Source organism: Tupaia chinensis, unplaced genomic scaffold (genome assembly GCF_000334495.1).
Source record: "Tupaia chinensis unplaced genomic scaffold, TupChi_1.0 Scaffold139072_1, whole genome shotgun sequence".
Taxonomy (NCBI): Eukaryota; Metazoa; Chordata; class Mammalia; order Scandentia; family Tupaiidae; genus Tupaia; species Tupaia belangeri.
In genome coordinates this window covers 1221467-1234728 of record NW_006198962.1, presented here as the reverse complement: position 1 = coordinate 1234728, position 13262 = coordinate 1221467, and the positions used below count along the sequence as shown (strand labels likewise).

Below are 13262 nucleotides of genomic sequence, written 5' to 3'. Positions count from 1 at the left end.
GGAAGAGTCAGGAGGAAAAGTAGCTTGAAAAACATCGTTGTTGGCATAATTTGCAATGCCTGAGTGTTTTAAGAGTGGGCCCAGTATCGCTCCTTTTCACCAAATGGCTTTTCAAGTCATACTGGATGCAGCTCTGTCCGCATAAAAGTCCCAAGAAGTGAGAAGTCAGTAATGGGAGAAAGGGGGGGGGGTTCAGACTGTCCCACTGGACAGTGCCAAGGATGGACCGCCAGCCCGTCTAGCCAAACCTGCACACTCATACTTGGACAGGCATGGAGGGCAGCTCTGTCCGGCCCTGTGTCTGCACCTGTTAGGAGCAGTGGTGGCTTCCATGGGTCCTGAGTCTCTCACAGGCTCATAGCCAGTTCCAGGAAGTTGGCTTCTGGGCAGAGGTGGCTAGTCAGTGCCCTCTGTTCCTTGGCTAAGCTGCCTTCACGTGTTTCAAAGCTGTCTCTGAATTCCACATTTCACCTAAGTCAGCTCACGCCAGACACAGGACCAAGTATGTGGTCACCACCTAGCTCACTGGTTGGCTGCTCACTGGTCAATGTCCCGAGGAGCATATTCCAAGTCCGTCAAGCTGCAGATAGAGCGCTGCAAAGCACAGAGCTCCTTCCTCCATGGCCAGCTCGTCTTCTCACTGGTGAAGTTTTGAACTCCAACCCTCCAGGGTATAAAGAACAGGCAAACAGCTAGCTTTTAAAACACAGCTTTCAGGCAGTTCACACACAGTGCGTAGAAGTGAAAATTGGTCTGCAAGTTTGACGTTGTCTGTATAAATGAAGGTCGTGTGTCTATCCTACAATCTAGCAACTTTACTCTGAGGAATTTCCCTTAGAGGTGCACAGTCCAGGGACACAGAGTATGTGTCCAGTGAGCACACAGCATGTGCTCACTGTGACATTGTTCTTAGTATGTAAAAAGTATGGTTCCTACATGCACTCATTCATAGAGCTCTGAAAAATGAAGAACATGAATATACTAGTGTGGAAAGAACTTTAAGATCCAATATTAAAGTGAGAAAAGGCCTGCAAAGTATGGTACCATTTTTTAAAATAAAAACAAATCATACACACACAAACACACTACACACATGTACACAGATACACACTGCATACACACGGTAATACATACATACTACACACACACACGCGAATACTATAAACACAAACACACTACACACATGTACACAGATACACACTGCATACACACGGTAATACATACATACTACACACACACACGCGAATACTATAAACACAAACACACTACACACATGTACACAGATACACACTACTGCATACACACGGTAATACATACACACATACTACACACACACACGAATACTATAAACACAAACACACTACACACATGTACACAGATACACACTACTGCATACACACGGTAATACATACACACATACTACACACACACACGAATACTATAAACACAAACACACTACACACATGTACACAGATACACACTACTGCATACACACGGTAATACATACGCACATACTACACACACACACACACACACACACACACACACTGCTTGCATTGACATTTGGGAATATGCTAGAATAATATTTATTAACCCAGACCTTCTTCCTCTTAGAAGATTGGTCGTGTACAGAAGGGGAGGTAGTTAGGGAGCAGGGGAAAGACTTGCTTTTCATCTTGTGCCTTTCAGCATTATTTGAATTGACTTTCCTTTGTCATATACAGGGTGAACACCCTATTCAAAAGTTTAAAATCTGAAGCACCCCAAAATCTAAAATATTGACACCACAGGTAAAACATTTCACACTTGACCTCACGTCATGGTCAAGATGCTGCACTGTAAGGATACTGTATAAAATCCCCCTCAGGCTGTGTGTATAAGGTACATATGAAACATGACTGAATTTTGTGTTTAGATGAAATGTGCACATTTCATGGGTCCAGGATATCTCACGTGTGTATGTGCAAGCATTCCAAAATCAAAAAACCAAAAACAAACCAACCCTGAAATCCCAAACACTTTTGATCCCAGGCATTTCAGATAAGAGTTACTCAACTTGTACTTCTTTTTTTTTTCTTTAAATGTATTTACTTTTTCCAAGAGTGAGACAGACAGAGACAACAGTACTTGTTCAACAGGGTTTTGACACCACCATCTACCCTCAGCCTCAACTAGGCCGGCATCAGGGACAGGAACGTGGGCACCTGATGTACGTAGGGAGGTCTCTGGATATCAGCCTGAACCTTCCCGGGTGGGTCAACGCCCCAGAGCATTGCATTTACCTTTGCACCACTGACCAGCCCCCTGTGTTCTGTTTCTTAAACAAACGTTTGAAATAAAAATCTAGTTAAGCAGAAAAAAAAAAAATTAAGTTCTATATAGCCTCTTATTTGTCTAATCTAGCCTCTTGCTAAAGCCCAGGAAAACTGGTTCTGGTAATTCCTGGCTACATGAGCATGTATGGGCCTTACTTAGGAACACAGATCTCATTCTTGGGGTTTGCCGACGATGACTAGAGGTAATTAGAGTATAAAAAAAGAAACCAAACTGGGCCTGCCCATAGCCTAGTGGTTTAGGGAGGTGGATCCCACATGGCTGACTATGATTTGGCCCGGTGGCTTGAAAAACATGCTAGGCACGTGCTTGTACACGTCCCAAATCCTGATAGGATGGAGAAATGGAGAAGGAATTGAAGCGAGACTGTGCCCTGTTTGGTGATGGTGGGTGGTGGGGAGTGTGGGGTGTGCTTCCTCTCTCTCTCTGTCTGGGGTTTGGCAGTTCAAAAATAACAACCAAAAAGGAGGGGGGAGGGGATGTGAAAATCCACAGAGCAATGAGATTCTACTATTGTGTCTTCTCTCCAGCTTGTCTGTGTTGCTTTCACCTAGGGTAGATTCTAAATTACTATTTTGCATAACGAATTCAAAGAGAATGAGACCGCTTGGAACTAGCAGTTGGCGAAATGGCTATGTCACTGGACTCCCATGTGGTCAACTGTGGTCCAAGTCCCAGACCTGGTGGCTTATACTTACGCCGGGCATGTGTGCATCCGTGCCCAAGATCCCAAGAGGAGAATGGAGGGGAAGGGATTGTGGCATGGCCATCCCCCCTGGGGGGTGATTTCTCACTTTCTGTTTCTCTGTCTCTGTCTTTCTGGCGAGCGCACATGCCCTATAGCAAAGACCTCTCCACAGAGAGAGAGAGAGAGAGAGAGAGAATTAGACCCCTTTAATCAACACGGAGGTCTGTGCTCTGATGTCCTGACATCAAAACGGAGTGTTTTAGCCTGGGGAACCATCTCTAGAACATTTCCTATAAGGAATGGCGGGTCAGTATTCTGATCGCATGTTTGGTAAGAATACCAGCAAAAGGCCTGATTTTCCTCTGTTGGTTTTCTTTTCCTTATCAGTATGCTAAATACTTAATTTGTACTGGACTCTGACTGTTTAACGGGTAGGGTAGCCAGGGACAAGAATGAAGGGAGGACTTATTACACCAGACTTCCTGAAAAAGCAAACTCTGTCTTGATTGTATAAAGAAGATTTAGTCTGAAATTCAGTTTACATACACTGAGCAAAGGCATTACTGTTTGTGAAACACTCCTAGTATTTTTGATTTTTGTTAAAATTTGAATCTTCTGAACAGTGACAAAAGCACTTAAAGAGTTGTGTTACTGTCAGAAACAATTTGAAGGATGCTTCTGTGTTTTGGAATGTGCTGCTTCTCCAATTATAACCAGTATTTAGTTTTCCTTTTTTAAATCAGGGGAAGTGGTCGTGAGTTAGGGCATGAGGATGTGCATTTTGCCAAACGGGTTGACTTCTTGATAAGAAATCTGAGGACTGTGTTACTGAATCACCCTCTTTTCCCATGAAATGTTCAGATATCAGCAATTTTGTAGGGTTCAACCTAATATATGTGAAATGCTTACTTGAAAAACAGAGGGAGACTTACTGTTTGCCTTTTTTCAAAGCCCTTGGTTCTTTCTTCCCTGAGATAACTACATTAGCCTGTGTTCTAGTTTATGGTATTTGGTAGATAATAGACACTCAGTAAATGTTAGCTGACTTGAATTCACATGTGTTGAGACAACATTATTATTATTATGTGCTTAATTGCTAGCGGGCATGTGCACTTGCCAGACAGAGACAGAGAAGCTGGGCGGTGGAGAGAAAGCCACCCCCACAATGGGGTACTGTTACACTGCAATCTCTTCCCCATCTCTTCATTCACTCAGGATTTGGAGCAAGCCTGCACCAGGGCCAGGATTTGAGCAATGGTTGGCCCCATGGGATCCACTTTCTGTAACCACCAGGCTATGTGACCAGCCTGGGAGATTATTAAAGGTGTGGAGGAGTCTACCTTAAGCAAGCTATTCTCTCCTCTAAGGCACGTCTCAGTCATTCTTTGGGTGAATTTGTTTTCTTTCTGTCACTGGTCTTTGGCAGTCTTTCCAAACTATTTGTTATACATGTATGTTGTTTTTCGGTTAGATTTCTGAAGAGAGAATCTGCCTATAGGAGAGTGAGGAACCTACATCAGCAAATCATCTGTCTCCAGCCATGGGCCCTGACGCAGCTGTGTCAGCCTCCTGGACCCCTGAGGCGAGACTTGAGCCAGTTGATCTTACAGGTTTCCCTGGCTGTGGCCCTAAATAGATCTTGGATGTTTTCTTCATGCTCTTTGTAATGCGTTTGTTAGGACATAGAAACCACAAGTATGTCCTGCACACATACCTAATCTGCTTAGGGAAGGAGGCTCGTATATATTCAAGTGTCAGTGGCAATATTTACTCTAGTTAATCATAGTAAATCACAACAATTGACTGCTTTGTATTTACAAAACACTGCCCTAAGTACTTTCTCATTTCCACCTGACAAGGAAGGACCCTCTGAAGAAGATACAGTTATTTTCTCCAATCTGCAGGGAGCCAAGATGCTGAGAATTTAAGTAACTGACCAGGAGTCTCCTAGAGAGCCAGAGATGACTCTGGGGTGCAAACCCCATTTGGACCCCACAGCTGAGGAAAAATGTGACCTGTCGTCTGTCCCCATCAGTCTTGAATTGGTCAAGCCAGAGTCTTAACTAACTAGTCACAGTTCGTTAATATTAGAGATGGGTTGACTTGATTTAATCTTTTTTTAAATCTTGTATACTTTTCCCATGGTTTAGCATTTTACGTGGTAAGTAGGGCAAACTGGGTTAAAATCAATACAGAAATACTTAGCCTATGATGAACGTTTTCCCGAAGAGGTGACTTTTCATTGTAAAGATCTCCAGCAGTAAGAGAATAAGAGGGTCCCTGGGTACAGGCATTTACAGGAGTGATCAGCCTCTCAGCCACCACCACTCAAACCTTGGGGCTTTTAGGCAAATCAGATGCCCTCTTGAAAACTATCACTGAGTTAGGGCGAAGCAAGGTTGAATTAAAACAGAGCTCTTGGAGGGCACGTGAATCCATCTAACTTTGCCGCCTTCCAGGTCTGACCATTTCCTAGATGTCCCTGTTCCCACGGAGACTGATGCTTTGTTCTTCCTGCTCCCCGTGTGGTTTCTTCTGCATAGAGGGTCCCTATTGATCGATCTGACCCGTGGTGTTTTAGTCATGATCCCTACTGTTTTCATTATTCCTTTCCCCCTATGTAGGAAAAAAAAATATATAGTACTGAGATGTAAGATCAGGGGCACTGGCATTTAATTGAACGCAAGAACCCAAAACAGGTGTAATGTTTTAGTGTTTTATTTGTTTTGTTTTTGCCATAGGGTACATGCGCTCGCCAGAGACAGAGAGAGAGAAATCAACCCCCAAGGGAGGATGGCTGCAACCCCTTCTCTTCCATTCTCCTCTAGGGATTTTGAACACTCACACACACTTATCTGGCTTGATTTTCAAGCCACCAGGTCTGGGACCCAGACCATGGTCAGCCCTGTGGGAGTCCAACACCTTAACCACCATGCCACCTGCTGGCCCCAAAAAGTGTAATTCTTAAAGAAGCACATCTCTTATTATGAACGTGCTCAGAAATTTGTGGTTGATTTTGTTCCCTAATAGAGCAATTAAATAAGAAAAATAAATAAATAAATAAATAAATAAATAAATAAAAAGGAAGGAAGGAAGGAAGAGGACGAGATGGAGAGTTATTTAGATGTATTCTAGCATTACCGGAGTAGAAAGTGGGATGTTTCTTCACTGGGCAAGTCCTTATTCTTTATGGTCCTTTTGGGTCTGGTGTGCCACAGTCTCTGGGTCCCTGAACATCCTGAAGTTGTCAAGGTCATTACAGGGAAGATCATGATCTGAAAATAAGTCCATCAAGTTTAGTTGCTCAACTCCCACCCCCACCCCGTGATAGCACAGCCGTAAAATCAGTCGCATACACACTCTGGGTGCCCTGTGCCCATTTAATCACTGTGCCAGCTTGTTAGGGCCACAAATGCCACTGTCTTTTCCAGGGAGGTATTTTAGGGGGTCTGCAAGAGGGCAAGTGACCTGGGTCCCTAACATCCCAATCCCCCACACTCTGGACTGTCTCTACTTTACATAGAAGATCTGTCCTATACATTAAATATTGCATAAGATCATTTTGTTATTCTTACTGAAACAAACAAAAATATCCTCTCACTCCCTCCCCGAAGTCCTCAACATCTGAAAGCCACTCTCTAGAAGTCATCTTGCAGGAGAGCGAACTATAGGACCGTTTGTATGCCTCCTGCATTCTCTTATGTAGTTTTTCCCCATTTATAGAAGAGGTGAAAAACAACACTAAGACATTTAGTTGTTGTTACCTTTTAAAGTCTTCTATTTAGGGCAGTGAGAACAGTACTGACTTAATGCCCATTTCCAAGGTTTTAAGGTAACATGAGCACTTTCGATCAATTTCTCTCTGGCCTTCTGTTTTGCCTTGCGAACTTCTTATCATCCTGCCCCATCTTTAACTATTCATCTTGAATTGGGTATCCAAATATAACCAATAATGCTCTTTCTGAAAATATGCCAATTGTGGTAATTACAGCAAAGCTGGAATATTAAATTGTGATGTCTGATTTCTAAAGAACGCAGTTCTATTCCCCAAAGCATAGTCTTGGTGCCTGTGCAGGTTCTATTTTAAATATTCCAGGAAAGTTCGTTTCACATATTGGGGATGCTTTTGCTTATCTTGCTCGCCATCTGAGATGTTGGTGTTCCTCTTGCGGAAGGTTATTCAAACGAACAAGGACGTGTCACGCCATGCCAAGTCATGTTTCCCAGACATTTTCATGTTTGGTTCACCACATGCACCATCTCCCGAGAGTCTGGGCGTGCCGCTGTGGGAATATCATTTTGCCCGTTAAGCCAGGCTGGCAGCTCAGTGATCACACAATCCCAGTCCATGGCCGTTCTCTTAGACTTCCTTTGCGATCGTAATCTAAACTGCTCTTCTACAGGCAGTAACGGTGGGTTAGTTACACCAGCTTAGGTCCTTGCTAGCTGTTTCTTGCTAGCCGTTGGTCTCATAACTCAAGTTTAAGTTAAGTCTAGCCGGGGGAACACTATCAGTTTTAGGATCAAGGAGAAAAGGATGTTTTCTACTAGTTGTGAGCTCCCAACATTGACTTTCTTGGGTAGGAATGAGCTCCCCATTGGGGAGGTTCTGGTCTCACTTCATTGTAACCCAGTCAAGATAAATGTAGGTGTCCTGTAAGACTCTAATTTGGGAGACCCTGCATTGTAGAGTAAAAGCAACTTTCATATTTGGGTGGACGATATTTTGTCTTCCTGTTTCAAAGAGAAGAATCTATGTTGGCAATTTCTTTCATGCAGGAGAAAATGATCTCCCAGGATGCATGGGTTCTCCTCCATTCCCTCTCTGAGCTTCTGCTCCCTCCAATGTAAGGCACATGAGGCAGCTGGCAAAATATCCCCTAGTTTTTGAAAAGGAAGGGAGTCGACCCCAGAATGTGTAGCTCTGAGCACAATGTCCCATCTGGTGTCCTTACAAACTGGTAGGAGTGTGTGTTGAGGCAGGCTCGTAGGGGACATATTGCGTATTGAGCAACCTTCCTGGGGAAAAATTTGGCCAAGCATGTAACATGGGAAAAGCCTTAAAGCCATAAATCCTTTATTATTATTCTTATTCAGCCATCGCCTTCTGGAGATTTATGCCGTGATGATTATTAAAGACATGTAATGATTGGCTGTTAGGATGTTCATCATGGTGTTGTTTAATACTCTTTTAAAAAGACCCAAAACAATGAGAGTTCAAAAATAGAAAAAGGAGGGACCAGCAGTTGGCATAATGGCTATGTCGCTGGACTCTCATGTAGTCAACCAAGGTTCAAGTCCCAGACCCGGTGGCTTAAACTCATGCCAGGCGTGTGTGCGTGTGTGCCCAAGATCCAAGAGGAGAGTTGAGGAGAAGGGATTGCAGCATGGTCGTCCCCCTGGGGAGTGATTTCTCGCTTTCTATCTCTCTGTCTCTCTGGCGAGCACACGCACCCTATAGCAAAAACTGCTCCAAAAAAAAAAAAGATATATATATATATATATATGTGTGTGTGTGTGTGTGTGTGTGTACATATATATATCCTAATGTGTGCATTATAAATAAAATTTTGCAAGTATGGAGCTGGCAGATGTGGTGGTTAGGCACTGGACTCCCACATGGCTGACCATGGTTTGAGTCCCAGACCTTGCAACTTGCTTTCACCCTTCCCCTCTCTGTCTTTTGCTCTGTCTCTCTCAAATTGAAGAAGAAGAAATAAAATTAAATGAATAATTTTTTAAAAACTCATGGAAGTATATTCACTGACATGGAAATAGGTGTACGAGAATGTCTAAGAGCCAGTTTTACTGTGCAAAACAATATATATATCATCACATATCATCTGTTGATATAAGAATTCATTTGCATATGTATACACACCATAATTTTAATAGTGGTAATCTCTGGGATCACAAGTGATTTCAGTTTTTTCCTCTAGTATACCTGTAATCTCTCATGATTATTTTGTGGGGTGGGAGGAGCAATGCAATTCTCTTATATTAAGAAAAATAGTGAGGCATAAATTTAGACAAGTAACCACCTTCTCTTGCTTTTCTCTTGCTTTTCTTGTGATCCAAGCCAAAGGGAAACCCAGGCACCTTGGGCCTATTGTCATCTGCTATGACAACAATTCCCAAAACATGGGACCAGCAAGTGGTATAGTGGTTAAGGTGCTAGACTTCCAAATTGCTGACTGCAGTTTGAGTCCCAGACCTGGTGATTGAAACTCATGTTGGGCACATGAGTCTGCATGCCCAAAATTCCGAGAGGAGAGACCAGAAGAGGAGGGATTGTGGCATAGCCATCCCCCCGAGGGGTGATTTCTCACTTACCCTCTCTCTGTCTCTCTGACGAGCACACGCACCCTGTAGCAAAAAACCTCTCTCTAAAAGAAAAAGAAAAATGCCCACAACTCAAGCTCCCACTTGTCTCCTCAGGGAAGGAAAGCCCCCCTGTAAGTGACACTCCAGATGATGGCGATGAGCCCATGCCTGTCCCTGAAGACCTTTCTACCACCTCTGGCGGACAGCAGAATTCCAAGAGTGAGCGAGGAGTGGGTAAGTTGGGTCGACCTGGCGTCCTGCTTTCTAGCAGGCTAGTGCATGCTCTACTCCTAAGAAACCTGGTTCCTTTATGACCCTCCCAAGAGAGTGAGTCAGGACCACAAGTCATTTTATCCCTAAGCCAGACATTAAGGAAATATGGTACAGAGATCCACAGAATGGGTCTTCTAGTGTGAAGTGACACCCACATGCCAGCAATGTGGCGGAGATGAGGAGCCCTGCCACAGGCTGCATGTCTCTCTTCTCTGCCCTCCACGCACATGCAGGAAGATCCCATTTTATGGACTGTAGTTCACAAACATGACACAGTCCCTGTGGTATGGCAGTAAGAGCTTTGGGTTAGGAGGACCCTCACCTGGCCCTTAATCTCCAGTTTTAAAATATCAGATTTAACTGAAAAGAGAAAATTTGATAAAAGGGAATTTTTAAATGTCCAAAAAGTCCAGATGACCGAAGTCGACAGACATTTATATGCCTTTTCTATAAAGGGCTAGGTATGCAATCACCTCCAATGAGGAGCTTCCTGTGGTACGGTTCACACTTTGGAAACCTCTCCCACCCGCTTCACTTCAAGAAAACAAGGGACTGGAGGAGTTCAGTGAATTGGCAAAGGTCAGATGGCAGAGTCAAAATTAAACTCAATTTCTGACTCAAAGAGCAGTTCTCTCTGTTTTACCATGTTCTCATGAGCAAATGAGTCAACAGTTCCTTGGAATATTTTCTTTTTTGAAAACAAAAAAGGCCATGATTCTGAGAGCCACCTCTTAGCACAAAAAGCCATCGAGAAGGATGTGCAGGTCACAAGACGTAGAGTGGGTTAATGTGGACCAGATACATGCACCCCTGTGGCCCAAGAGGGGCAAATGTTGGTAAAATGTTCAAGTTTATGAAAATCACCTTGGCCTTCTTTGTGTAGAACATCATGGTGTAATAAGTAAGAATTATATAAAGATATATAAAGCGTGGTTTGTATTTTTTATGTGTTTTAGAAACCAAGTTGGCTTTGGGTATGATGGCTCTTTTTCATTTTACTTTAGCTCTCTAATTAATTGCACAAAGAAGGATAGCAGCCAGAGGGCTTGAGGATAGATGCACCAAGCAAACAGGCACATCTATGAATTCTTTTTCCCTCTCAGAAAAGGGCTGCTGTGTGTGGGGAGGCAGGCGGGCTAAGAAACAACACCTGTGTATTATCCACCCTTTTCTATGCAGGAAAGCAGGCATGCCATTCCAGGCCTTCCCAAAGGTGGGACACAGACAATTCTACGTTAATGGTTGTACTCACTGTTAAGATTGCTATCTAGTTTTTACATAAGTGATACTGTGTTGAGCGCACACTGGACTCCTACAAAGGTTCCTTTCAAAGCATATTTATAGAAATGAAAAAAGACAATTTAAGTAAAAACATTAAGCCAATAATAGTACATACAGATGATAAAACTTTGCAGATATGGCGCTGGGCTAGCTAAATGGGGGCAACCCTGCCTTATCCCATATGTGTAGTCCCTAAAGCAGCCAGTGGGGTGGGTACTGTTCTCGCACTTCCTACTTGAGCAGACAGGTGATCATAACTTGCCTGAAGACGAAAAGTGAGAGGCCCAGGGACTAGGAGCAAAAAACTGATCCATTAACCACGTAAATGAGCTGGGAACCCAGACATCAGAGTTAGGACACACCATAGGGCCATGGGACCATGGCCATCCTTTGGAGAACTGAAAGTCAGGCTGGTTCCTGGAGAGCAAAGAGATACACAGCTCACGTGGTATTGATACATAAATCTCATTCTGAATGCCATAGAAATTCTGAGTCTCGTCCCATGTGAACGGCAGTGTCGGTGGCTTTCCCTGGGTGGGAGATGGCAGCGGTTTGTCAGAGCCCAGCTCAGGGTCCCAAGTTTTTCTCCAGAGCCTCCACGAGTCATTTCAGTGGGTTCCTCTCACTGCCTCTCGTCATGTGCGACATGATTTTCAGGCACTTTTAGGATCAAGTTTAGAAAATAAGAGTATTTCAGAAAATAAGAATTTTAGAACTGTGTTCTTTGCTTGGTTTGTAAATGGCAGTGGCGGCGCCCTGTGGACAGGCCAAGAAAGCAGTTTGAAGTGGGTCCTGAGTCACTGTTTCGGAGAGCGAATGTTCTGGTGGGGGCTGGAGGCCCAACCAGCTATCGGTCAGTGCAGAAGAACCCAGAGGACCGATTGAGTGCCAGATAGGGGAGAGGTTTGAGGAGAGGAAGTCAGGGAGAGAGAGGATCCCAGAAGACCCAACGGTAGACAGAGAGTTGAGGGAACAAAACACCACAGTTCTAAACAGTGACGAAGTCTGAAGGCCATCCTCCATGATTCTTGAAGGGAAACACCTAGACTGAGCATGTGGTGGTCAAATGTTAGTAATTTGTAACAGGTAACGTTAAAGAAGTGAAGAATATAGATGACTTTAGGAAACAGTATTTATAGACATGGGAAATCCATAGGTTAAAGGAAATAAATTTGATGCCATGTTTGACCCAATTCTTCCATGAGATTAAGTCATAAGAGCAAAGGACAGACAACAGGAAAGAAGAAACCCCTCCCTAGGACAGGAGCAGCAGAGCAGCAGAGGAAGTAGGTTGTTGAAATGCCATTATGCAAAGGGGTGGAAGAGGGACTGCTCTAGGCGGTGCCTAGCAGGGTGGGGACATGCACCTGAGAAAAGCCAAGTCCCAGACCTCATCTGCCTGATCTTGGGCCTTGGGGCAAGGCTTTTCCTGTCTGAGCTTCCGTTTCCTCATTTTAAGGTGACAGTAGCAACTAAACTTATGTCACAGATTGGCTTTCAGGAAAAAAATGTAGACATACTTTGCTAAAGACAGACTCACAAAGAGGCCAGAAAAAGAGACCAGAAAAAAAAGGCCAGAAAAGGCCAGAAAAAGGAATGGAACTTGTGCATAACAGAAATTTTACAGGAGTTACAGAAAGGGTTAAGGAACCGTTGTAGCTTCCAATTAAAAAAAGAGAGAATATGAAACATTATGGCACCAAGAATAGAAAAGGAATGTATGTATTCATTTATAAGGTTTTTTTTTGTTATTTATAAATATTGTAGGGGTGTGTGTGTGTGTGTGTGTGTGTGTGTGTGTGTGTATGTGTGTACACTTTCGGTCACATACATGCACTTGCCAAAGAGATGGTGGGGGTACGGAGTGAGAAATCACCCCCAGGAGGGTTAGTCATGCTGCAATCCCTTCTCCATTCTCCTTTTGCGATTTTGGGCATGCATGCACATATGCCTGGTGTGTTTTTCATGCCACCAGTCTGGAACTTGAACTGTGGACTTGGTCCTGTGTAATCCAGCTGCCTGAACCTCCACACTACCTAGCTGGCCCAACCTTTTAAAAATGTTTAATTTATATTTTGCCAGAGAGTCCTTGCAGTCGCCAGAGAGAGACAGAGACCAGATAGGAGATTGGGAGGGAGAGGAGGCAGCACCCCCAAACAGGTGAGGTCATACCACAATCCCTTCTGCATTTCTTCCTCCTTTTGGGATTTGGGACTTGCACACACAGGTGCCCAGATGGGTTTTCAAGCTGCCAGGCTGGGGACTTGAACCACTGGTCAGCAGTATGGAATCTGACTTCCTTTTGCTTTTTGGAGAGTTTTTTTTTTTTTTTTTTTTTTTTTTTTTTTTTTTTTTTGTGGGG

At 43.7% G+C, this 13262-nt stretch overlaps 1 protein-coding gene across 18 annotated transcripts in view; it reads left to right on the top strand.

Moving 5' to 3' along the window:
* Positions 1 to 13262, top strand: part of IKZF1 (IKAROS family zinc finger 1) — a 112335-nt gene that overhangs the window by 15684 nt on the left and 83389 nt on the right. For 17 of the 18 annotated variants that reach the window (XM_027765648.1, XM_027765647.1, XM_027765646.1 and 14 more), the window contains exon 3: positions 9461 to 9580. The exons of the other annotated variant lie outside the window; for it this stretch is intronic. In XM_027765648.1, coding sequence (XP_027621449.1) covers positions 9461 to 9580 — 120 coding nt within the window. The remainder of the gene's footprint in view (positions 1 to 9460; positions 9581 to 13262) is intronic. 18 annotated transcript variants of the gene reach the window in all.